At 42.8% G+C, this 24,942-nt stretch overlaps 1 protein-coding gene across 1 annotated transcript in view; it reads left to right on the forward strand.

The window, feature by feature from the left end:
* Nucleotides 1-2,369: 2,369 nt before the first annotated feature.
* Nucleotides 2,370-24,942, forward strand: part of hsf5 (heat shock transcription factor family member 5) — a 95,286-nt gene continuing 72,713 nt past the window's right edge. The window contains exons 1-3 of the mRNA XM_063031742.1: nucleotides 2,370-2,895; nucleotides 11,420-11,506; nucleotides 11,543-11,830. Coding sequence (XP_062887812.1) covers nucleotides 2,370-2,895; nucleotides 11,420-11,506; nucleotides 11,543-11,830 — 901 coding nt within the window. The remainder of the gene's footprint in view (nucleotides 2,896-11,419; nucleotides 11,507-11,542; nucleotides 11,831-24,942) is intronic.

Here is a 24,942-nt window from a genome sequence, read left to right on the forward strand (position 1 = left end):
GTCCAAGGCTCCATGTTTCCCGTGCTCAAGACCAAGGCTTCGAGGTTCCTGAGTTCCAAGACCGACTCAAGGCTTCGTGTTCTCATCCTGTCCATGTGTCTCGTCCTGTCCAGGTACCTCGCCCAACCCTGTGCTGGAGTTCCCTTGTCCTGTCCAGGAGTCTCACGTCCAGTCCTGTAGCCACACCACGACCTGTAGCCATGTCTTGTCCTAACCTAAACCTGAATTCCAGTTCCAAGTCAAGATCCAGGTTCCTAGTCCCAACCAAGACCCAGGTCCTTAGTCCAGGTTCATTGTTCCTAGTTCCTTGTCCCGGTTCTGTGTTTCTTGTCCATATCCTAGCCCAGGCCCTGCATCCTAGTCTCGTCCAGGGCCTGTGTGAATGTCCAGCATCCTTTCTTCCCCACTTCCCTTACTTTCTTGACACACCGAGTCCTGTTCCTAGTACTTCAGTGTCTGTGTCTTGCATTTGGGTCCGCCTCCTGCGCCCCCTTATGACAGATAGTGACAGATAGGGGTTGAGAGATTAATTATCTTGTGGGCATACACAATACACCCAATAATCATAATAGAATCAATGAAAGAACGCACCAACAGGGTGCACAGCCAGTGTGCAAGGGACACCAAACTGCGCAAATACAAGAAGAAAGAAAAAAAGTAATAACTAAATAAGCAACCAATAAATATTGAGAACATGAGATGAGTCCTTGAAAGAGTGTCTATAGATTGTGGGAACAGTTTAGTGATGGGGCAAGTGAAGTTATACCCTCTGGTTCAGGAGACTGATGGTTGAGGTGTAATAACTGATCCTGAACCTGGTGGTGTGATACCTGAGACTCCTGTACCTTCTTCCTAATGGCATCAGCTGGAAGAGAATATGCCCAAGGTGGTGGTGGTCTTGCATGATAGATGCTGCTTTCCTGCATCAATGCTTGGTGCAGATGAGCTCAATGGGTGGGGAGAGCTTTACCCATGATGGACTGGGCCATGCCCACTATTTTTTATAGGATTTTCTGTTTAAGGGCATTGACGTTTCCATTCCAGGCTGTGATACAGCCAGTCAGTATACTCAACAACACACATCTGTAGAAGATTATCAAAGTTTTAGATGTCATGCCAAATCTTTGCGGACTCCTAATGAAGTAGAGGCGCTGCTGTGCTTTTTTTGTAATTGCACTTACATGCTGGGCCCAGAACAGATCCTCCAAAATGATAAAACCAAGGAATTTAAAGTTGCTAACCCTCTCCACCTCTGATGAGGACTGGCTCTTGGACCTCCGGTTTCCTCCTCCTGAAGTCAATAATGGTCTTGCTGACATTCAGCAAGAAGTTGTTATTTGTGGCCTTATTTTCAATCTCCCTCCTGTATATTGATTCATCACCGCCTCTGATTCGGTCTATGGCAGTGACACAGTCCTAAACAAACTTTAATATGTCTTTGGAGATGTGCTTAGCCACACAGTCATAAGTGTAAAGCACGTCTTGCAGGTAGCTAAGCACACAGCCATGTGGTGCACCTGTGCTGATGGAGATTGTGGAGGAGATGGTGTGTCAATCTGAACTGACTGGAAGTGATCCAATTGCACAAGGATGTATTGAGGCCAAGCTCATGAAGCTTATTGATTAGTTTTGAGGAGATGATAGTATTGAATGCCGAGCAGTAGTCAAAGAGCATCCTGATGTATTCCTCTTAGCTGTCCAGATGTTCCAGGGTTGAATAAAGATACAATGAAAAATGGCATCCGTGGACCTGTTGCTCCAGTAGGCAAATTGGAGCGGATCCGAGTCGTCCCTCAGGCATTCATCAATTTGTGTAGCATAAGTCATCTGCCGATGAGTATCATCAGTTAGATAGTAACCACCAATGTCCAATCAATGACTTGCTGGTTGGTTGGTGAAGAAAACAAAACTCGTGTCGGGTATAGAACGGAACTACATGCATGCGCTCCATGGACGACTGAACCACGAGGGGACGGACCTCTGAAGGGAGGCGTCGCCGAGGTGCGGAGTGGCCGCCTGCCCCGGTGCGCAACTTTGCCTCCAAGCGCGTGCGCTCTGGACAGTTTTGTCGCCGCGGGCGTCGGGGTCGTGCCATGCGCGTGCTGCGGGCGTTTATTCGCGTGTGCTGGGCATGAGCCCGAGCTCTGGTACTGATTGGCCAGAATTGGAATTTAAAAGGCGGTTTCGGGAACGCGGACTAACGGTTCCATCGAAGGATCGATCAGCATCGGAACCCGCCCGAGTGATTGGCACCGATCGACATCTGTCAGAAGGAGCGCTCTTTTCCTGTAAACTGCCCACTGCCACACTTCATGCTTAGTCAATCAATTGGATCGGTTCCCCTGATGAGCCCTGTTGTGAGCCGTGAAATGGAGGAGCTTCTTCTCTCCACCCCGATCAACCCCAATAACTTCCCAGCCAAACTGTGGCGCATCGTGAATAGCCCCCGGTACCGTTCGATCCGCTGGGATCCCCGCGGAGAAGGGCTCATCGTCGACCAGCAGCTCTTCGAATCCGAGCTTCTCGCCCCGATCAAGAACGTCAGCAATGGTGCCAAACTAGAGCCCAACACCGACCTGCTCTTCAAAACCACAAACTTCACCAGCTTCATCCGCCAGCTCAACCTGTACGGTTTTAGGAAGTTGGGACAAGGGAGCAGCGAGCACCCAGTGCCTGGCGAGCTGGGGGCAGGGGATGGGCTACTTCACCACTTCCACAACCCCAGTTTTAAACAGGATCACCCAGAGCTACTTGTCAACATGAAAAGGTTAACCAGTGCCAACAAAGCCAAGCTGGCAGCTGGGCTCCAGGTCAACACTAGACCACCCAACCGTTTTCAGAGGTATCTCACCAATTCCATGGACTCCATTGGCCAGACCAAAGGAGAGCGACATGGTAGGGATGGAGTTACAGTTATAGACTCTGATAGGTAGTGGGGAGAGAGAAAGTTAATGGCAGGTATAATTAACAACATGGCTGCCTTTTTACCATACTAGGTATATGAATATCTTACTCTGGAAAAAAATTCACAAGGGTGCCTCAATATTTTGATGTCATTATATTCAGTTTTTCATTTTCATTTTCTCATATAATATGAACAGTTCTAGCACACTATAATTTATTCCTTATCACAAATGGCCCTTCAGGTAGTTTTGAGGAGTTAGCTTTTTGAACCAAAGTGATTCTTTGACCCTCTGCACAAGGAATTGGAGTGCAGAAGGCAGTCATTCATCTCATGAAGCCTACACCAGCTCTCTGCAAGAACATTTGAATTAATTCTATTCCCCACCTCTTTCCTGCAGATTTTTTTTTCTCCCAGTAGCTATTAGTTCCCATTTGAAAACAATAATTGAACTTTATTTTTCTCCATTCTATGGTAACAGTTTGCTTATGTGCTGCTCCAAAATAGTGCTGGACTCGAGAACCAGCATATTATGCTCGGGGTTTTCTCCACAATCTCCCGCTGTTTTGGGCAGTGAAAATTATAGTGATTGTGCTGGAGAGCAGATCATGGAGATGGAAAGGCAATTACAGCAGGATGGGAATTCCAAAGAAAGTCAATATCTTGGGCAGTGTGGATTAGGCTGAGAGGTAATAAGAGGAATTGGAATGGAGGTTAGAAAAAAGGATAAAAACTGGAAGTAAGAATGGTTGGTTTGAAGAATGTAGAAACCTGGGTAGGAAGGGAAGAGGAGTTAGTTGGGAATGCTGAGAACTTCAGTACAAGCTGGAAAGGATAGATGGGAAGGGAGTAAGAGAAGAAGACACCCAGCTAAAGGAAGATGGACTCTGCAGCCGTTCAATCCCCCTTTAAAAAGCACCAAAACAATCCCAGATATCTGCGTAAGATTCCCTCCATTATTTTGTAGACCTCATATGCATGACCAAATTTAAAATATGTCAAATGATTCATACATTCCCTGACCAGCACTGTTTCTGAATTTGTGCTCTAAGGACACAGAACTGTCAGTAATGAATTCAAACCATTTATTCCTATTCTAATTTGACCTCAGAGCAAGAGACTTGGCTGCCCCTAATCTGGGAGACAGTGTATTCTATCTTTGCAGGCTAACCCGCCTATTCCAGTAATCAGTAAAAAATTGTAATCCTCTCCATTAGATGGTGAGGATTAATTGAGAATTGTTGAAATGTGGTTGATTGATTGCAGGATTGCTATTTTAGTAACATTGATGGCCAGAAATGTTACAAAACATTGTATTTCACTTCTTTATTAGGTTAGATTAGATTATTACGTAGGACCACTGACAAAGCCAAAATGAACTTTGTTTTAATACCATCTCAGGAAGCATTTTAAACAGGTAGAGGCATGTTGTTCTTATGCAATAGATATCAAACAATATCCACTCAGGAAAAATAGTGAAAAACGGACAGATATGGAAATCTGAATTAAAAACAGAAGTGCAGAAGTACTCACTCAGTCAGGTACCATCTCTGGAGAGAGAAACGGAGTTAAACAGGCAGTTAATGACCACTCCTCAGAACTAGGAAATATTACTAAACAACAATGTTTTAAGTTGCACTGAAAAGAAGTGAAGGTTTCTGAAAAGATAGAGACAAAAGGAACTGGATGGTTCAGATGATATTGGTATCAACTGTGGGGTGGGTGTAAATTGCACTTACAGAGGAATCTAATGCATATGGATAAGGCATTTTTTTTTGCATTTGTGTGCAAGATGCCTCAAGAAGACAATATCTATCATCAAAGATCCTCACCATCCAAGTCATACTGTCTTGCAGCTACCTTCAGGCAGGAAGTACAGAAGCCTCGTCCCACCCTACTAGTTCAAATGCAGCTGCTTCCCTTCAATATTCAACCAACCTGCAAAACCCCAATCACCATCTCAGTATAGCAAAACAATGACCACAGTGCACTACAATGGACATGGTGTTCCTTGTTCTGATTGTGTTTTCAATGTAAAAAAAATTGTTTTAAGATTTTCTTATGAATGTTATGTATCTATGGCTATGTACCTGCAATGTTGCCACAAGTAAGTTTCTCATTGCATCTGTGCATATGTGTCCTTAGTTTGACTTTGGTAATATGCTACATGATTCACTAATTAAATCTCGCAGAAACAGAATTCACAATGACCCATAGGCATTACAAGTCGCTCCTGTGTAAAGTAAAATCCTAAAAGTGCTACTAAACTCCTTTGCTCCTATGCTTAAACAGTGCTGTTTAAGTAAGAGTGATCTAGAAATGTTTGGGCTTTGCCGAAGTGTCAGAGAACTAGAGAAGGAGTAATTCCTGCCCCTGAAAACTAACCACTGAGTTCTGTCATAAGCAAATTTTTGTGTATGTTGAATAAGTGTGAGAGTGAATGAAGCTGTGATGAACCCATGGCCTATCACTTTGTTAGAATTTATGGTAACTCCATGACTTCATTATTTCAAGGAAAGGAAGGAGAAAACTGAGGATGAAAATAAATCAGAACTAAAATAAATTACGAACAAGGTAGTAATTTGGTCTCTCATGCATTTTCTATCATTCTAATAAATCCTGTAATAATGATCCACTTTAGAAAGAGTTCCAGAATACCACTACCCATTGTGTGAAAGTTTTTTCCCCTGATTTCATATCTAAATTGTGCCTCCTTGTTCTTTAAATGTTTTGTTTTGAGAGCACAATTGTATCCCTCATGTATTATATGATTTTTAAGATAATTAATTTTAAGTAATCTTCCATTATTTGTAGAGATAATCTATTTGGGAGAGTGCATTTACAAAGAATTAGGATGGGCTGATTGTCTTGAAAGTCCATCGAGTGCTGCCTATCAAAGTCATTTCACATGGAGAGAAGTTATGTTTTCAAGTTCAAAGCTTCTGTTATTGACAGGTGTCACCACATTTATCTGCTTTCCACACAGCAAGATTGACCTTATAGTGTAGTTACTGTGAAACTTTCTAAATGGAGGAGTCTACCGACATTTAATTTGGCAAAGCATGGTACCTGAAGTCAGTCTTTCTATATATGTTTAGAATAATGAAGAATAGCACAATTTTAATGGCTTAAGTAATTCACAGGACTTTGATGCATTCAATTGATATATTAATTTGTCATGAATTCTGAAACTGAAATTCTACAAATCACTGCACTGACAAATATTGTCTCTACCTGGAATTCCAGAAAGGGGCCTCAGTTGACTTTGTTGGAGTTTGACACTGCAGCAGAGAACAGTGTAACCAGAAGAACTAGAGAGGTGTGACTGTTTTCCTTGGCAAAAGAAGCTTGAGAGAAGATTTGATAGAGGTGTACAAGGTCATTATTGACTTATAAAGAGCAAAGAAATAGAAGCAGTTGCTAGTCATGGATGGCTCCAGGATTCCAGATATAGTTACGTTCCACAGAGTACTGGCTACAACCTGTAGTTCATTGGCAGCCGAATTGATGGAAATAACTTGAAAGGGAATTGTATATACAAAAAGAGAATCATTTATAAAGACAGGGGAAAATGGAATGTGCAAGGATTACTGTACTAGGAGGCAGCATTTATAAACATAGGAGGACAAGACTGCGCAGGCACGTGATGTAACAGGACAACGTGGAGAGTTTAAAAAGGAGACCACTCTATACAGTGAGCAGCTGTCGGAGCGGGCAGCGGAGTGAGTGATAGCAGAGTGTAGGGCTTTGGCTTCAACGGGCTTCGGCGGTAAACGGGAAGAGTCGAGAGTGAAGCACCAACTGTTTAGCGAGGTAAGTGGGTGAGTAGACTTATTTTTCCTGTTTCGTTCCTGTAGAATTAGATAGCATGCCTGCAGGGTTAGTGCTTTGTTCAGGGTGTCAGATGTGGGAATCCTGGGAGACCTCCAGCCTCCCTGATGGCCACATCTGCGCCAGGTGCACCAAGCTGCAGAGACCGTGTTAGGGATCTGGAGCTGCAGCTTGATGACCTACTGCTTATCAGGGAAAGTGAAGAGGTGATGGACAGGAGCTACAGGGAGGTAGTCATCCCTAGGCTACAGGGGTCAGAAAACTGGGTCACTGTCAAGAGAGGGAAGGGAAATGCCCGGACAGTGCACACCTGTGGCTGTCCCCCTCAGCAACAAGTATCTTGTTCTAGGTGCTGTTGAAAGGGATGACCTGACAGGGGACGCCCACGGTGACTGGGTCTCTGGCACTGTTGTGCAGGAGGGAAGGAGGGAGAAGAGGAATGCGGTAGTCATAGGGGATTCCATAGTCAGGGGAACAGACAGGAGATTCTGTGAGCCTGATAGAGATACCTGCATGGTGTGTTGCCTCCTAGTTGCCAGGGTACGGGGTGTCTCGGATCGGGTCCAGAATATTCTGAAGGGGGAGGGTGAGCAGCCAGTTATCTTGGTACATGTTGGTATCAATGACATAGATAAGACAGGGGAGGAGGTCCTGAAGAGAGATTTCCAGGAGTTAGGAAGGAAGCTGAGAAGCAGGAGCTCCAGGGTAGTAATCTCGGGATTGCTGCCTGTGCCACGTGCTAGCGAGGGCAAGAATAGTAGGATCTGGCAGATGAATGTGTGGCTGAGAGACTGGTGCAGGGGGCAGGGCTTCAGATTCTTGGATAATTGGGATCTCTTCAGGGGGAAGTATGACCTGTTCAAAATGGACAGGTTACACCTGAACCCGAAGGGGACCAATATCCTGGCGGGAAAGTTTAATAGAGCTGTTAGGGAGGGTTTAAACTAATTTGGCAGGGGGATGGGAACCGGAATGATAGAGCGGAGGAAGGGGGAAACAGAAATAAATCTAAGATAGTGAGCAGTAAAGATGTCAGGAAAGACAGGCAGGTGATGGGGCAAATGTGTAGCCATTGGGATGAGTTGCAGTGCAATAAAGTTGCAGTGAAATCAAAGCGAAAAGTACCAAATACGGTCTTAAGGTGTTATACTTAAATGCACACAGCATAAGGAATAAGGTGGATGATCTTGTTGTACAGCTACAGATTGGCAGGTATGATATTGTGGCCATCACTGAGACGTGGCTGAAGGATGCATGTCTCTGGGAGCTGAACGTCCAAGGGTACACGGTGTATCGGAAGGATAAGAAGGTAGACAGAGGGGGAGGTGTGGCTTTATTGGTAAGAAATGATATTAAATCATTAGAAAGAGGTGATATGGGATTGGAAGGTGCAGAATCTTTATGGGTTGAGCTAAGAAATCGCAGGGGTAAAAGGACCCTGATGTCAGTTATTTATAGGCCTCCAAACAGCTGCAGTGATGAGGACTACAAATTACAACAGGAAGTAGAAAAGGCTTGTCAGAAGGGCAGTGTTATGATAATTGTGGGGGATTTTAACATGCGAGTGGATTGGGAAAATCAGGTCGGCACTGGATCTCAAGAGAGAGAATTTGTAGAATGTTTACTAGATGGCTTTTTAGAACAGCTTGGTGTTGAGCCCACTAGGGGATCGGCTGTACTGGATTAGGTATTGTGTAATGAACCAGAGGTGATTAGAGAGATTGAGGTGAAGGAACCCTTAGGAGGCAGTGATCATAACATGATTGAGTTCACTGTGAAATTTGAAAAAGAGAAGCCGAACTGTGATGTGTCAGTATTTCATTGGAGTAAAGGAAATTACAGTGGCATGAGAGAGGAACTGGCCAAAGTTGACTGGAAAGGGACACTGGCGGGAAAGATGGCAGAGCAGCAGTGGCTGGAGTTTATGTGAGAAGTGAGGAAGGTGCAAGACAGGTATATTCCAAAAATGAAGAAATTTTCGAATGGAAAAAGGATGCAACCGTGGTTGACAAGAGAAGTCAAAGCCAAAGTTAAAGCAAAGGAGAGGGAAAATTTAGTGGGAAGACAGAGGATTGGGAAGTTTTTAAAAGCTTAAAAAAGGAAACTAGGAAGGTTATTAAGAGGGAAAAGATTAACTATGAAAGGAAGCTAGCAAATAATATCAAAGAGGATACTAAAAGCTTTTTCAAGTATATAAAGAGTAAAAGACAGGTGGGAGTAGATATAAGACCAATGGAAAATGATGCTGGAGAAATTGTAATGGGAGATAAGGAGATGGCAGAGGAACTGAACGAGTATTTTGCATCAGTCTTCACTGAGGAAGACATCAGCAGTATACCGGACACTCAAGGGTGGCAGGGAAGAGAAGTGTGCGCAGTCACAATTACGACAGAGAAAGTATTCAGGAAGCTGAATAGTCTAAAGGTAGATAGATCCCCTGGACCAGATAGAATGCACCCTTGTGTTCTGAAGGAAATAGCTGTGGAGATTGCGGAGGCATTAGAGATGATCTTTCAAAAGTCGATAGATTCTGGCATGGTTCTGGAGTACTAGAAGATTGCAAATGTCACTCTGCTATTTGAGAAGGGGGCAAGGAAGCAAAAAGGAAATTATAGACCTGTTAGCTTGACATCGGTGGTTGGGAAGTTGTTGGAGTCGATTGTCAAGGATGAGGTTACAGAGTACCTGAAGGAGTCGATTGTCAAGGATGAGGTTACAGAGTACCTGAAGGAGTCGATTGTCAAGGATGAGGTTACAGAGTACCTGAAGAACGCAGCATGGATTCCTTAAAGGAAAATCCTGCCTGACAAACCTATTACAATTTTATGAGGAAATTACAAGTAGGCTAAACAAGGGAGGTACAGTGGATGTTGTATATTTGGATTTTCAGAAGGCCTTTGACAAGGTGACACACACGAGGCTGCTTAACAAGGTAAGAGACCATGGGATTACGGGAAAGTTACATATGTGTATAGGGTGTTGGCTGATTGTCAGGAAACAGAGAGTGGGAATAAAGGGATCCCATTCTGGTTGGCTGCTGGTTACCAGTGGTGTTCCACAGGGGTCCGTGTTGGGGCTGCTTCTTTTTACATTGTACATCAACGATTTGGATTATAGTATAGATGGCTTTGTGGCTAAGTTTGCTGATGATACGAAGATAGGTGGAGGGGCCGGTAGTGCTGAGGAAACAGAGAGTTTGCAGAGAGACTTGGATAGATTGGAAGAATGGGCAAAGAAGTGGCAAATGAAATACAATGTTGGAAAGTGTACGGTTATGCACTTTGGCAGAAGAAATAAATGGACAGTCTATTATTAAAATGGGGAAAGAATTCAAAGTTCTGAGATGCAACGGGACTTGGGAGTCCTCGTACAGGATACCCTTAAGGTTAACCTCCAGGTTGAGTTGGTGTTGAAGAAGGCGAATGCAATGTTGGCATTCATTTCTAGAGGAATAGAGTATAGGAACAGGGATGTGATGTTGAGGCTCTTTAAGGCGCTGGTGAGACCTCACTTGGAGTACTGTGGACAGTTTTGGTCTCCTTATTTAAGAAAGGATGTGCTGACGTTGGAGAGGGTACAGAGAAGATTCACTAGAATGATTCCGTGAATGAGAGGGTTAACATATGAGGAACGTTTGTCTGCTCTTGGACTGTATTCCTTGGAGTTTAAAAGAATGAGGGGAGACCTCAAAGAAACATTTTGAATGTTGAAAGGCATGGACTGAGTAGATGTGGCAAAGTTGTTTCCCATGATGGGGGAGTCCAGTACGAGAGGGCATGACTTAAGGATTAAAGGGCGCCCATTCAGAACAGAGATGCGAAGAAATTTCTTTAGTCAGAGGGTGGTGAATCTATGGAATTTGTTGCCACGGGCAGCAGTGGAGTCCAAGTCATTGGGTGTATTTAAGGCAGAGATTGATAGGTATCTGAGTAGCCAGGGCATCAAAGGTTATGGTGAGAAGGCGGGGGAGTGGGACTAAATGTTAGAATGGATAAGCTCATGATAAGATGGCGGAGCAGACTCGATGGGCTGAATGGCAGACTTCTGCTCCTTTGTCTTCTGGTCTTATTTACTTAATGGGGCAAATAATGTGCTAATACCCCATAAACAATATGATTATGGCCCTAATTTCACCACATTTCATTACAGTATAAGCATTTAGGGAAACTCGAAATAAGATAATATCTTTCAAATTATGATACTGTCATAAAAATGGACCCCTCCCCACCATCCTTTATTCACTCTTAAAAAATGATCAACTCCTTTATCCCCTTTATATTCTGTGGAACATACAAAGATAGAGCAAGCTTATTTCCAAATTTTAACTTTAATAAAACTTCAGGAATTTACAGATATGAATAATTTGTGGATTGAAGTAATATTTAATTGGTGAAAATCAGGTAACTAAAATTATGAACTATAACTAGAAATTGGTGTAGAAAATGCTTGATGTTTTTGTACACCTTAGCTAACTAGTTATAGTAATGAAGGCATTAACTGTTAATACTTCCATTAAAGTACAGTGGTGACAAAGTAATGCTGTACAGAATTTTTAAATATTTGTTCATTAATAGCAATAGCATTGTAGCTCTGTTATTAGGTAAGAAGCCCATACCCTATATACTGTATGTATGTATAAAAGTTGACCACCATATAATATAATCTCATTTGTTATGTTTTATACAGGACCTGTGACAGTTGGCCAACTTCAACGAACATTCCGCAGAGATAATTTGTCCCCATACCCATTTTTGTCATCGACACACAATCAAAGTCCTTTACATACAGTGTCCATTAAAAATTTGTCAGGTTCTAACCCTGGTGGCCTAGATCGAACCCCAATTCCTCCACGTACATGGCACAGCTCTATTGGACTAGTGGCTGGACAAATTGATACCTCCTCGTCTTCTCCATTTTCTGATAAGGCAATTCCTTTTTCTGTCATACAACGATTTCCTACTGAGGTCACCTATAGTCTGCAACCAAATCCTAATAATGTGCATGTTCAAGGATCTCAAGAGATAGGACCTGCTGGTCAGAAATATACCAGTTATCTTACTCCTCCTTCACAGTATCATCAGGCCTTCTATCCAACAGGTACTAGTTTTTAATTCCATTATTACTGCCATTATTTTATTTGTTGTATTTTTCATATTAATTGAAAGTGAGTAATTGTGTTCTTAGTTTGTCCAATAGTTAACAGGCTTCTGACAGAAACATGGTCAAAGAGCTTTTCCTTGGTTTCAGATCCATAAGGGATTACAGCTATTATGTACTGGGGATGTATGGTATTTGTCTCTGTGCTAGTAGAAATTGTGGTTTCTTTCAGACCTTATAGGGAAATGTACTAGGAGAAGGTGATTTGTATATTGTAAAACAATTTCAAAATTAATTTTACATAATTTCTGAATAAATTATAGAATCTTAATAAATTATAGAATGAGTAGTAAGCAATGTGTTATTCCAGAGATAGTAAAGAGAAAAAGGGACACTCGGATCTTCTTCCATTATGCTGCCATAGGACATTCTGGAGCTTCCAAAATTTGACCTGAACTTGGAATCAGACATCTGAGGACATGTTTCTTGGTTCAACAGAACATTCTTTCCCAAATATCGCGACCCATCCTAGTTACTTCTGTTTTCCATTTCACAGATTTTGCTTCCTATAAGCATGATGGTCCAACCTATACTACTTACTTTTCTCTTTGAGCTTTCCAATGACTCCATCCTATTACATTCAACATCTCTATTATACATTCAGTTTCCTCAGTATCTTTGAACTTCAAATTATTGCGGAAAGATGGTAAAGTCTCAAAGCTTAATTCATGTTTTGGATAGAAAAACGAAAACAACATACACCTACAGTACTATTCCAAATATAGTTTTGCTGAGAAGGCTTTACATCTTTACATTCACCCCTCACCTTTGTATCCTGCTGTGGACTTTGTTTCTGTACTTTGGTCTCTACAAGTGAGTCAAGCAACAGAGTGACAAAGAGGTACTCACAGAACAATCTTGTGAGTGTACACATTAATTGTCTCTCTGTGACTTAGTCTAACCATTTCACACTTACTTTCACCTCTAACTTCCCTTCCCCTCTTCAATTTATGAGTCCACATCTCAGGAGATGGTTTATCAACTATATATTAATTTCAAGGTCGCAGACTCACACAGTGCTCCCTGTAAGCAGTCTGTTTTCCCAGTTCCTTTGGCTCCATCACATCCATTTTGATGGCAATAATTTCCACACTAGAGATCCTGAGATGTCTTCTTTGTTCATTAAAATTTGCCAGGACTCTCAACTATGTCTGTGTATTTCTCACATTTCAGCTGTGAACGTCAACCCCAATGCCCACCCCACATACCCACCCAGAAATACTTAGAATATGGTTCCCCTTGTCCTAGCTCTGAACATAATTAGCTTTCACATTCAATGCCGATCCTATAAAATGATATCACAGACAGACACATCTTTCCCTTCCCATTTTATGTTCTGAAGAGGCTGCTTTCTCCACGACTGGTTAATTGTTCCATCTTCACAAATGCCAATTGTTGATCTCATAGCAGCTCTTTCCTTCCCACTGTCCCATGACTGGAACATCCATTAACAGTGGGTCAGTTTTACTTATTCCAGTTTAGTATAATTTTTTGCTCATGATGTGTTCTCTTCTACATTGGTGAAAACAAATAAAAAATAGATGACCACTTTTCAGGACAGTCTAGCCAGTTGTAACATTAATTCTGCATCCCATTCCCATTCTGGCCTCTCTGTCATTAGCCTCTTACACTATTCGAACAAAGTACAATTTACAATATAATGTTCTGATAAAGCATTTTACAAACCTAAGGATTCAAATGAAGAGCAAAACTGGTCAATTTTGTCACGTAGATGGCAGGAAGACTCATTTTTATCACATGATCTTAGATATTTTTACCAAGTTGATTATAGACTGCGATAGCACTGGACTATATAGTGCTTCAACAGATAATCGACAGGAAAGTGCCCGAAGCCCTGGGAATTGGAGGCCAGAGCAAACTGCAGTCAACAAGCAACAGTCAAAATTGTTAGTATTTTTCGGAGATGGTATCTTAAAATCTTGTCCAAGTAGCAAGTCTTAGGCTGCTTTAATGGAAACCATGGAGATCAAGGAGGTAAAATGATCATGGGCATCTCAACAGAATGTTTCCTGATAATTTTGAGGAGAAACTGTTGCATTATTTCCAGGATCTGATCATACATACAAAAGCTTTACTGAAGTGATTACATCAGAGATTTGTGGCCTTGTGATAAAATCATGAGATGTAAAAGTGCAGCCAGGACTGTATTGCCTGTTTCAGTCAAGAAATCCCTGGAATCTTGCAGGTTACAATAAGGTATATAAACTTGACTTGCAGGATTCTTGGAGTCTCTGAGTCTCTAACCACTCTCCAGGTTGACTGCATTCCAGTTCCTGTTTTTAGAAACAAAGACCACAAGAAGTTTCCTGGTTTCACTTTTCAATTTAGTTTAAAACTAGAGAATTGGTTTATTTGAGCTACTGTTTGTCAATTACCTCTGGCAGTGGATCATGCAAATTTCCATGTTTCCATTTTCCTTTCTTTTCAATCTTTTTATTAATTTCAGCATCATAAACATTACAGAAGATAGATACAGAGCAATTGGGATTACATTATTGATAAATAGTTTATACAAGTATAAACTCAATTGACACATAATTAATGAGCCTCCCAAAATCTCAAAAAGTACTAATATAATATAGGAAAATATAAAGTGAAAATAAAAAAAACATGAAAAAAGAAAAAAATTATACCCCAAAAGAAAAAAAGAAATCAAAACCAACTAGAAAAAAAACTAAAGAAAAAAAGAAAAAGAATGGGCAATTATGATACCTCAGAGAAGAGCATTAGTGTCGTTAACTCCGCTCCTCTCCTCGTATATGGAGTAACAAAATAGATTTGGAAAGGGTCAAATTATATCATATGAAAGTATTGAATAAATGGTGTGCAAATCTCTTCAAATTTAATAGAAGGGTCGTAAATGATGCTTCTAATTTTTCTAAATTTAAGCAAGACATTGTTTGAGAAAACCATTAAAATGTAGTCGGAGGATTAATCTCTTTCCAATTCAATAATGTGGATCTTCTAGCCATTAGTGTAACAAAAGCAATCATCCGACTAGCTGAGGAGGTCAGATAATGTTGTTCTATCATTGGTAAACCAAAGATTGTAGTAATAGGATGAGGTTGTAGATCAATATTCAAAACAGTTGGAATAATATCAAAGATGTCGTCCCAGTATTTCTTCAGCAAAGGGCATGACCAAAACATATGAGTTAATGAAGCTATCTCAGAATGACATCTATCACATACAGGATTTATATGAGAGTGATAATGAACTAATTCATACTTGGACATATGAGCCCTGTGTACTACTTTAAACTGTATCAATGCATGTTTAGCGCATATAGAGGAAGAATTAACTAATTGAAAAAAATTTTGCCATTTCTTTATTGGTAAAGTAGGCTTAAGTTCCCTTTCCCATTCGTTCTTAATTGAATTCGATACATCTGGATTTATTTTCATAATCATATTATAGAGAATTGCTATTGAACCTTTCTGAAAAGGATTTAAATCTAGAATTCTTTCTGTTATATCCGATGAATGTGAAATCGGAAAGGTTATAAGAACAGTATTTTAAAAATTTCTAATCTGTAAGTATCTAAAGAAATGGGATCTGGGTAAATTATATTTATTGGATAATTGTTCAAAAGACATGAAAGAATTATCCAAAAATAAATCAGAAAAATGAATTATACCTTTAGTTTTCCAGACTAGATAGGCTTGATCCAAAAAAGAAGGTTGAAAAAGAAAATTGAATAGAATAGGGCTTGCTAAAATAAATTGATTCAATCCAAAAAATGTTTCCATTTTTGTTTACAACAACTCAGCCTATCAAGTTTATTCAGGCTCACAGAGTAATCCCACTCCCCCACTTATTTTCCTTATAATCTATTCTGTTCACATTCCTATTCCACCTTCACTAAGTGCGTTTACAGTGACCAATTAACCTACCAAGACACATTAATGGTATGTGAAAAGAAACCAGAGCATTTGGCAGAAGTCCATAATGTCACTGGAAAGAATGCGCAAACTTCACACAGATGGCTTTGGGGGTCTAAATTGAACTCATATAGCTGGAACTGTGAGGCAACATCTCCAGTTGCTGCACCATTATACCACCCAGAGCTACCAGGATGCACTAATAATTACATAACTGAGCTTGAAAGCAACATGATTACTGGGTTTTAAGGCTTGCCATAGTTCATAGCTATCTTGTGAAGCTCTTTGTACAAGCTAATTCCCCACACAAGAATCAATTCAGAAATATCATTGTGAATACCATTGATGCACTCAAGCATAGGTTTAGTTGCCTTGACTCATCAGGTACCCAAAGAGAAGGTATTGACATTTCTGGAGATTTGCCTCGTATTCATAATAGAGACTACTTGTTACCATCAGCTGTTTTGCCAGATGGCCAAACTTGGGGTGTCATAACAGGAAGAGGAAAAAGAAGGTAAAGGGGACAGTGCAGAAAATACCAGAAATTTTCAGCAATTTAATGAGGGAGAAAAATATTTATTTTTTTATTGAGGTCAATGATTTTTCATCAGAACTGGGAAACTTTTAAGTTTCAGAGAATAGCCAAAACATGGAAAGAACAAATAGGAAGTTCACGTTAGGGTGTGAAGCAGGAAATATTGAATGACTAAAATGGTTATGAAGCCAGACAAAAGAAGGTAATAATGACCAGTAAATAACAACCAGTATGTCTGAGAAATGCACAAAGAAAAGAGCATATTAAAATTAATATAACTAGAGAAAGGAAAAAATATTCTGTGATAGTTGAAAATGTGAGATGCAAGGTTAGATTGGCTGACTATATGAAGTAGTTGAATTCATTGTCAATTGAGAAGGAAATAATTTGTTTAGGTGGAGGAAGATGTGGTTAACTTCAAACATCTTTTTGAGTTTCATTGTAAAAGTCTCCCAGGCCAAAGACAGAAAAGTCATTGTGGTTAAGGGCAGCTAAAAGCTCAGGATTACCTCTGAAGACTGAACAGGTATTCTGAAAACCATAATCACACAATTTCCATTTGTTTTCCTGAATATAAGAGACCTCACTGTGAAAGCCAACAATGAGGCAGCATGTGGGAACATGAGATGCTCCAACTAAGGGGGATATCCTCCGCCATATAATTGAAGAATGTTAATCAGATGCATTAAACTCAAGTCAGTGTTGTTGCATGATGTACCCTCCACAAGTTACGATCATCAGGTAGCCTTTCAAATACTTTACCTTGAAGATCAAGGTGATGAGGTCCACTGGCTCCACGAAGATCAATTCATCTGATTTCCTAGGTTCATGTTCACTAATTAATTGACTGTCAACTGCAGGGATAATAAGAGATGGATGGGTGAGGGGATCAGAAATAGGCTATTAAACTCCTGTTAGATCACTTTCTCACTGTAGTGACAACAGATCTGTTCTCCACAATATTACTGGGTAGTACCTGCAGAGCTTACTCAGTGACTTTGTGGAGGACAAAGTAGCTGGCACCACAGTCCACAAATTCCTTTCTGTTAAGAAGCCCAATGGCAGCATGGTTGTAACAAAATATTCGTTTATTAGACACTATATGGTATTGGCTTCCACAATTCTCTATTAGTAAAATGGATTCCAGTCTCCGTATCATGCCATCGACCAAGATGGCATTAGGTTTCTACATCCTCCCGGGTGGGATCTGACTTCTTCAGAGAAGACTCTCCAATGCAGCAAGCATTTGGTTTATTACACAAATCTGGCTTTATACTGAATTGACTATGCTGGGTTCTCATCTGGTTCCTATTCGGTAAGTGATCCTCTACTGACATTAGAGGCAGTCCAAAAGAGTTATACTAATTCATGTGACGAAGGGATTTTTTTTATCATGAGCAGATGAAGAAATTAGATTTATATTCTTCGGAGTTTAGAACAGAAGGAGTAAACTTATTGAAATGTATAGTATATATTCATTAAGAGAAATAATAGGGTAAATGGGATCATCTCAAATTAAGAGGGATAGTCACAAGATGTTTAAAATAGAGGTGTATAAGAATTTATTTCTGTAGAGAGTAGTAAATCTCTGCAATTTTCCACCCTGGAGGGTTATGGAGACTAGACAAATAAAGATTATGTAGATACATTTGTGAAATATGTGGAATTGATAACTATGGAAACAGAGGAGGAAATCAGGCCCGAGGCAAATCATATATGAATAGCGGGGTAGGCTTGAAGGGTTAAATGACATATTCCAAGTAATTTATGGATATCCAACCCTTTTCCCCCAGAGGTATAGCATGTGGTTGTCCTTCCATCATGCATGGAAGCTGCTTGGTATACCTAATGTGTTCAGATGCAAGAATCCTTCTTTTAAGCTAGCCTGTTAGAGATATTTGACGCCAGACTTCGAACTAGTACCTGTAACAGTAATAGACATGATGCAATTCATTCTTGTTCATAATTGAGATGGTAGCTGCTTTTTATAAACTTGTTCCAAGAAGCATGGTATTGCTTTTTTCAGGGATCTGCTATCATAATACTTTAAAGGGTCAACTACAGCCATGTGGCTACTGTAGAATAGTTTGTGCAATGAACCCATATTTATGTTTGAATTGCAAAAAAAGTTTGAACAATAAATATATTTAGCAAAACAGCAGGGACAGCATTTTTGAAGTGAAATGCTACTTGCCTTGCTGCAGCTGCATAATTACATAGAACATGGAACAGTACAGCACAGGAACAGGCCCTTTGGTCCACAGTGTTGTGCTGAACCAAATAAATTAGTAATTAAATGACCTATAAAACTAATCCCTCATGCCTTCACAATGTTCATATCCTTCCATTCATGTGCCTATGTAAACATCTCCTAATGTATCTGCCTCTACCACCACCTCAGGCAGTGCATTCCAGGCATGCATCACTCTCTATGTAAAAAACCTGTGCCTCACGTCTCTCTTGAAACTACCCCTCCAACACCTCAACTCAAATGCATGCCCTCCAGTATAGACATCTCAACCTTGGGAAAAAGATGCTTTTGTCTACCTTATCTATGCCTCTCTTAATCTTATAAATCTCTAGCAGATCTCCCCTCAAGCCTCTGCCACTCCAGAGAAAACAAAACAAATTCGTCCAACTTCTCATTGTAGCGCATGCCCTCTAATCCTGGCAGCATCCTGCTAAACCTCTTCTGCACCATCTCCAAAGCCTCACCATCCTTCCTATAAGGGAGTGACCAGAACTATATGCGGTACTCCAGATGCAGTCTAATTAGAGTTTTGTAAAGCTGCAACATAATTTCCTGACCTAGATAATCTAGGTAATCTTTTCCCTCTTATAAGGTAAGCTGAGGGTGAAAAGGGTAAGATTTAAAGGGGACCCAACCAGTTAGGCCTCAAAGCTCTCCATTTCTTTCTGGACACCAGACCCAACTAGTTCCCCTCCACCACCACTCTCCTCCATCTGGCAGAACTGGTCCTCACTCTCAATAATTTTTCCTTTGGCTCCTCCTACTTCCTTCAAACAAATGGGCATTCAAGTGGGTCCCAGCTATGCCTGCCTTTTTGTCAGCTGTGTGGAACAGTATATGTTCCAAGCCTACGCTGGTTTCACTCCCCAACTTATCCTACACTACACCAACGACTGCATTGGTGCTGCTTCCTGCATCCATGCAGAGCTTGTCGACTTCATCAACTTTGCCTCCAACTTCCACTTTGCCCTCAAATTTCCATAGCCCATTTCTGATACGTCTCTCCCCTTTCTCAATGTCTGTCTTTATCTCTGGAGACAGCTTATCTACTGATACCTTTTATAAACCCACTAATTCTCTGAGCTACCTGGACTACACCTCTTCCCACCCTGTTACTTGTAAAAATGTCACCCCCTTCTCTCAACTCCTCTGTCTCTGCCACATCTGCTCTCATGATGAGGCTTTTCATTCCAGAGCTAAGGAGGTGTCCTCCTTCAAAGAAAGGTGCTTCTCTTCCTCCGCCATCAACGCTGCCCTCACCCATATCTTTTCTGTTTTGCACATGTCTGTCCTCACCCCACCCCACCAACCTCTGCGTCCAGCACGTAATAATCCGTAACTTCCATCATTTCCAATGGGATACCACCACCATGTTTACCTTTCAATTCTCCTTCCTCATTTTCTGCTTTTCACAGGGATTTCTCCCTATGTGACTCCCCTTCCATTCGTCCCTCCTCACTGATCTCTCTTGTGGCACTTATCCTTGCAAGCAGCACAAATGCTACACCTGCCCCTACACCTCCTCCCTCTCTACTATTCAGAGCCCAAAAAGTCCTTCCAGGTGAGGTGACACTTCACCTGTGAATCTGTTGGAGTCATTTATGTTACAATGGAACGTGGCAAATGAGGTGAACCCAAGTGCAGGACACAGGCACGGAGATTGAGTTATGATGCTTACACGGGCATAAGCGCCGAACAGCAAATAGGAGGGATCTTGACACGGAGCCCTGATATGGAGCCTTGACATGGGGCCTTGACACGGAGCCTTAACTCAGAGACTTGACATGGAGCTAAACTTAGAACAAACAGTTCTAAGTGGTCAGGAAACGTTAGTTATTACACAGGAAAAAGACCAACGATCTGGCAATTAGTGGTTGTAACGCCGCGGTTCTTATACTGCATTTCCTGATGGAAACCAGGTGTGCTGTCATCAAAGAAAATTAGAAGCAGTTGGGAAATTAACATTTGGAACCGTGGCACAATCAAAGGAAATTAGAGGAAACTAGGGAATAAACGAGCAGGACCTTGACAGTACCCACCCCCCCCCCACCCCGCCAACGGGAGCTTCCAGGCGAACCACCAGGCTTGTCCGGATTGTCACAATGGAAAATATGAATGAGGGAAGGGTCCAGGATGAAGGAGTGGGGAATCCAGGAGCGTTCCTCCAGGCCATATCCCTCCCAATCGACCAGGTACTGGAGGCCTCGGCAGCGCACATCCAGTATTCGCCGGACAGTGTATGCTGGGTGGTCGTCAATGATCCGGGCGGGTGGAGGGGGTTCGGCAGGAGGGCACAAAGGGCTGACAGATACAGGTTTCAATTGGGAGATGTTGAATGTGGGATGAATCTGCTTAGACTTTGGCAATTTGAGTCTGACCGCCAAGGGGTTGATTATACTCTAAATCTCGAATGGTCCCAGGTAGCAAGGGGCGAGTTTCCTGGGTTCATTCTTGAGGGGAATGTCTTTAGAAGAGAGCCAAACCTTCGCCCAGATCGATAATCAGGTGCAGGAATCCGATGGCGATTGGCAATCCTCCGGTTGCGGTCGGTTGACTGGAGCCGGGCCGCGCATGTGTCTTCCCAGATCTTGCGGCACCGACGGAGATGGGCCTGAACAGAAGGCACAGCAATGTCATCTTCATGAGTGGAGAACAGAGGGGTTTGGTAACTGAGGGAGCCATTCCGGTGGCGGTGCTGACCAGGGAGTTGTGGGTGTACTCTACCCAAGCGAGATGGGTGCTCCAGGAAGACGGGTTGTTGGTGGTTATGCAGCACAATGCTGCTCCAAATCCTGGTTAGCTTGTTCTGTTTGACCATTCAACTGCAAATGAAAGCCGGACGACAGACTTACTGAGGCTCCAAGGGCTTGACAAAAAGATCTCCAGACTTAAGAGACGAATTGGGGAACCCGGTCAGAAATAATGTCAGAGGAAATCCCATGAGGGGGGAAGACGTGATGGACGAGAAGTGCAGCTGTTTCCCGGGCTGTCGGGAGTTTGGGAAGGGCTACGAAGTGCACAGCTTTGGAGAAGTGGTCCATCACAGTGAGTACGGCAGTGTTCCCATGTGAAGGGGGTAGTCCCGTAACGAAATCCAGCGCAATGTGCGACCAAGGGCAGCTAGGGACAGGTAGGGAACAAAGCAATCCAGCAGGTGGTCGGTGGGAGGCTTTTCCGTGGGCACAAACAGAACGGGCAGAGACGAAGGAACGGGTGTCAGCATCCATGGAGGCCCACCAGAAATGTCTCTTCAGATGGGACAGAGTCCGATCAATTCCGGGATGGCAGGTGGAACGAGAAATGTGCCCCCACTGGAGAACCTGTGACCGCACAGAATCGGGCACAAAGAGGCGACTGGAGGGTCCGTTGCCTGGGTCAGGTTGAGTCCGTTGGGCCTCTTTGATTACGGACTCAATTTCCCAGGTGAGGGCAGCCACTACACAGGATGGTGGAAGGATGGTCTCGGGGTTGGGAAGGTCCTCCTCGAAAATGTATTGACAGGAGAGAGCATCGGACTTCCCATTCTTGGACCTCGGACAATAGGTGAGTGTGAGCCTGAAACAACTAAAAAGTAATGCCCAATGGGCTTGTTGGGAATTCAGGCATTTGGCAGTTTGGATGTATGCAAGGTTCTTGTGATCAGTCCAGACGATAAACAGATCCTCCGCTCCCTCCAGCCAGTGCCTCCACTCCTCCAAAGCCAGTTTGACGGCCAGTAATTCCCGGTTCCCTATGTCGTAATTTCATTCGGCGGGGAACAGCCAGCAAGAAAAGAAGGCACAGGGATGAAGTTTTTGGTCAGGGCAGGATCATTGGGAGAGGACCGCTCCCACCCCAGAGTTGGAGGTGTCGGCCTCCACAATGAATTGACAAGAGGGATCTGGTTGGACCAGGATTCGAGCAGAGGTGAAACGCCTCTTCAGCTCCAAGAATGCTGAGCCAGCTTCGGGGCCCCAGTGAAAAGGTGTCGTAGGTGAAGTGAGTCGAGTAAAGGGTGCTGCCACCTGGTTGTAATCACTGATGAAACGACGATAGAAGTTTGCAAACCCCAGAAATCACTGGAGTTGCTTGCGTGTCGTGGGCTTTGGCCACTCCGCCACCACCCAGATCTTTTCGGGATCCGCTCTCACTCACCGCTGTCGATGTTGTACCCTAAGAAGTTGACTTAGGGGACATGAAACTCACACTTCTTAGCTTTAACAAATGGTTTGTTCTCCCAGAACCTCTGTAGAACCTGATGGACATGGTCGGTGTGTTCCTGAAGACGGCTGGAGAAGATTACGATGTCATCCAAATAAACAAACACAAAACGATTAATAAACTCTCTAAGGACATTGTTTATCAGGGCTTGGAAGACGGGGGGTTGGGGGGGCATTGGTGAGGCCGAATGGCATGACCGGGTATTCGAAGTGACCAAGAAGGGTGTTAAATGCTGTTTTCCACTCATCTCCCTCCCTTATCCTGACCAGACAACAGGCACTTCGTAGGTCCAACTTGAGGAAGATGGTGGCTCCATGAAGTGGTTCAAAAGCAGAGTTGATAAGGGGCAGTGGATACCTGTTCTTTATGGTTATGCTATTTAGGCCAGAGTAGTTAATACAGGGGTGCAGTGAACCGTTTTTCTTCCTCACCAAGAAGAAACCTGCGCCAACAGGGGAGGATGAGGGTCGGATCATGCCCGCCACGAGAGATTCATTTATGTAAGCCTCCATTGCTTCCCTTTCTGGCCGGGACAAGTTATACAGCCGACTGGTAGGTAGAGGGGCTCCAGGGAGAAGGTCAATAGCACAATCGTAAAGTTGGTGTGGAGGCAGGGAAAGGGCCCGTTGTTTATTAAACACTCGCCCCAGGTTGTGATACTCTGCTGGAACCTTGGATAAATCAGGGGTTTCAGAGGCAGACGAGGTTGCGGTGACTTTCAAAGGGGAAAGGGCCGACTGTAGACAAGTGGAGTGACAGAACGGACTCCAGCTGGACCAATCAATGTGGGGATTATGGCAGCTTAACCAGGGGTACCCAAGAACTATAGGAGCTTGAGGAGAGGAAATTGGGTTAAATTGTACCTGTCCCCAATGTTTCCCAGAGAGAATAAGAGACAGGGGTGGTGTGCGGTGAGTGATTCGGGCCAGAAGTCTACCATCCAGTGCCCGGGCTTCCAGAGGGGTACTCAACGATTCCCAAGGAATTCCGGCCCGGGAAACTATGTTTTCATCCAACAGGTGTCCCTCGGCACCAGAGTCCACTAGAGTGGACAGAGGCAGGGACTGTTGGTTGTAACTTAAAGTAGCTTGGATCTGCATCCAGGTTTGGGGGACAGAAGGGAATGTTGTCTGGCTCACCATATATCCGGCTGATTATCCCAAACAGCTGTAGCCTACGCTAAGGCACTTCCCCGCAACAACCCCGTGATATAAGCTGTATTTGACTTGTCCGTGGAGTACATGGATGACTGCTGATCGAACACCAAGGAGCATTGCAGAAGGAAGGCCCGACACTTCCCCAAATCCCCAGCATAGTGTTCTGGTTCAGGTACGTGTGGCTCTCTTGGTGAAGGTGTTGCTGACACATAGGGGGTTGCCACTACAGGCTGTCTGGGCTGGGCTGACAGTGTTCCAGGAATGGGTGGGGTAAGATGAGTGGATACTCAGTCCACCTGGTCACCGATGTTCTTTACGTTAGCAGACAGGGAACAGAGGTTCTCTATGACATCCCAGAGAAGTTGATCGTGCAGACCCAGTGGGGAGCCCTGGCTGGTGAGGGCTTGTTCCAGGGTATTCATGTCCACTGGGTCCATAGTGGCCAGATTGTTCTGTTACAATGGAACATGGCGAATGAGGTGGACCCAAGTGCAGGACACAGGCACGGAGATTGAGTTATGATGCTTAAACAGGCATAAGCGCCGAACAGCAAACAGGAGGGATCTTGACACAGAGCCATGTCTTAGCATCAGAGCACTTGTCTGTAATCACCTGGGTTATATTATCCCAAATGTTGCTCATCAGTTGCTTACGTGTCCTCTTTTTACCTGAAGATGAGGATTTTTTGCACTTTTATTAGCACAGCATCATTTGCACTTTGGTCTCCATACGCTCTAGTTGGCACATGATAGGTAAACAAATGAAATTGTTGTCAGAATTAACTTGATATCTTTTATTATATTTAATTTGCAGTTTGTTTTTAGCAACTTCTGAATGTGATTTGCCCACAAAATTTGGCATTTGCTATGGTTTATGTATAATTTTGTGTGTGGAAGCATGATCATTCTGAACAGCACACACAGTCTATAGAACTTAACCTTGGCATATTCACATGTATTATGTGGTATGTTTGCCACATAGGATGCACATGGAATTATGTCATTCAT

The sequence above is a fragment of the Mobula hypostoma genome, chromosome 23 (assembly GCF_963921235.1).
Source record: "Mobula hypostoma chromosome 23, sMobHyp1.1, whole genome shotgun sequence".
Lineage (NCBI taxonomy): Eukaryota > Metazoa > Chordata > Chondrichthyes > Myliobatiformes > Myliobatidae > Mobula > Mobula hypostoma.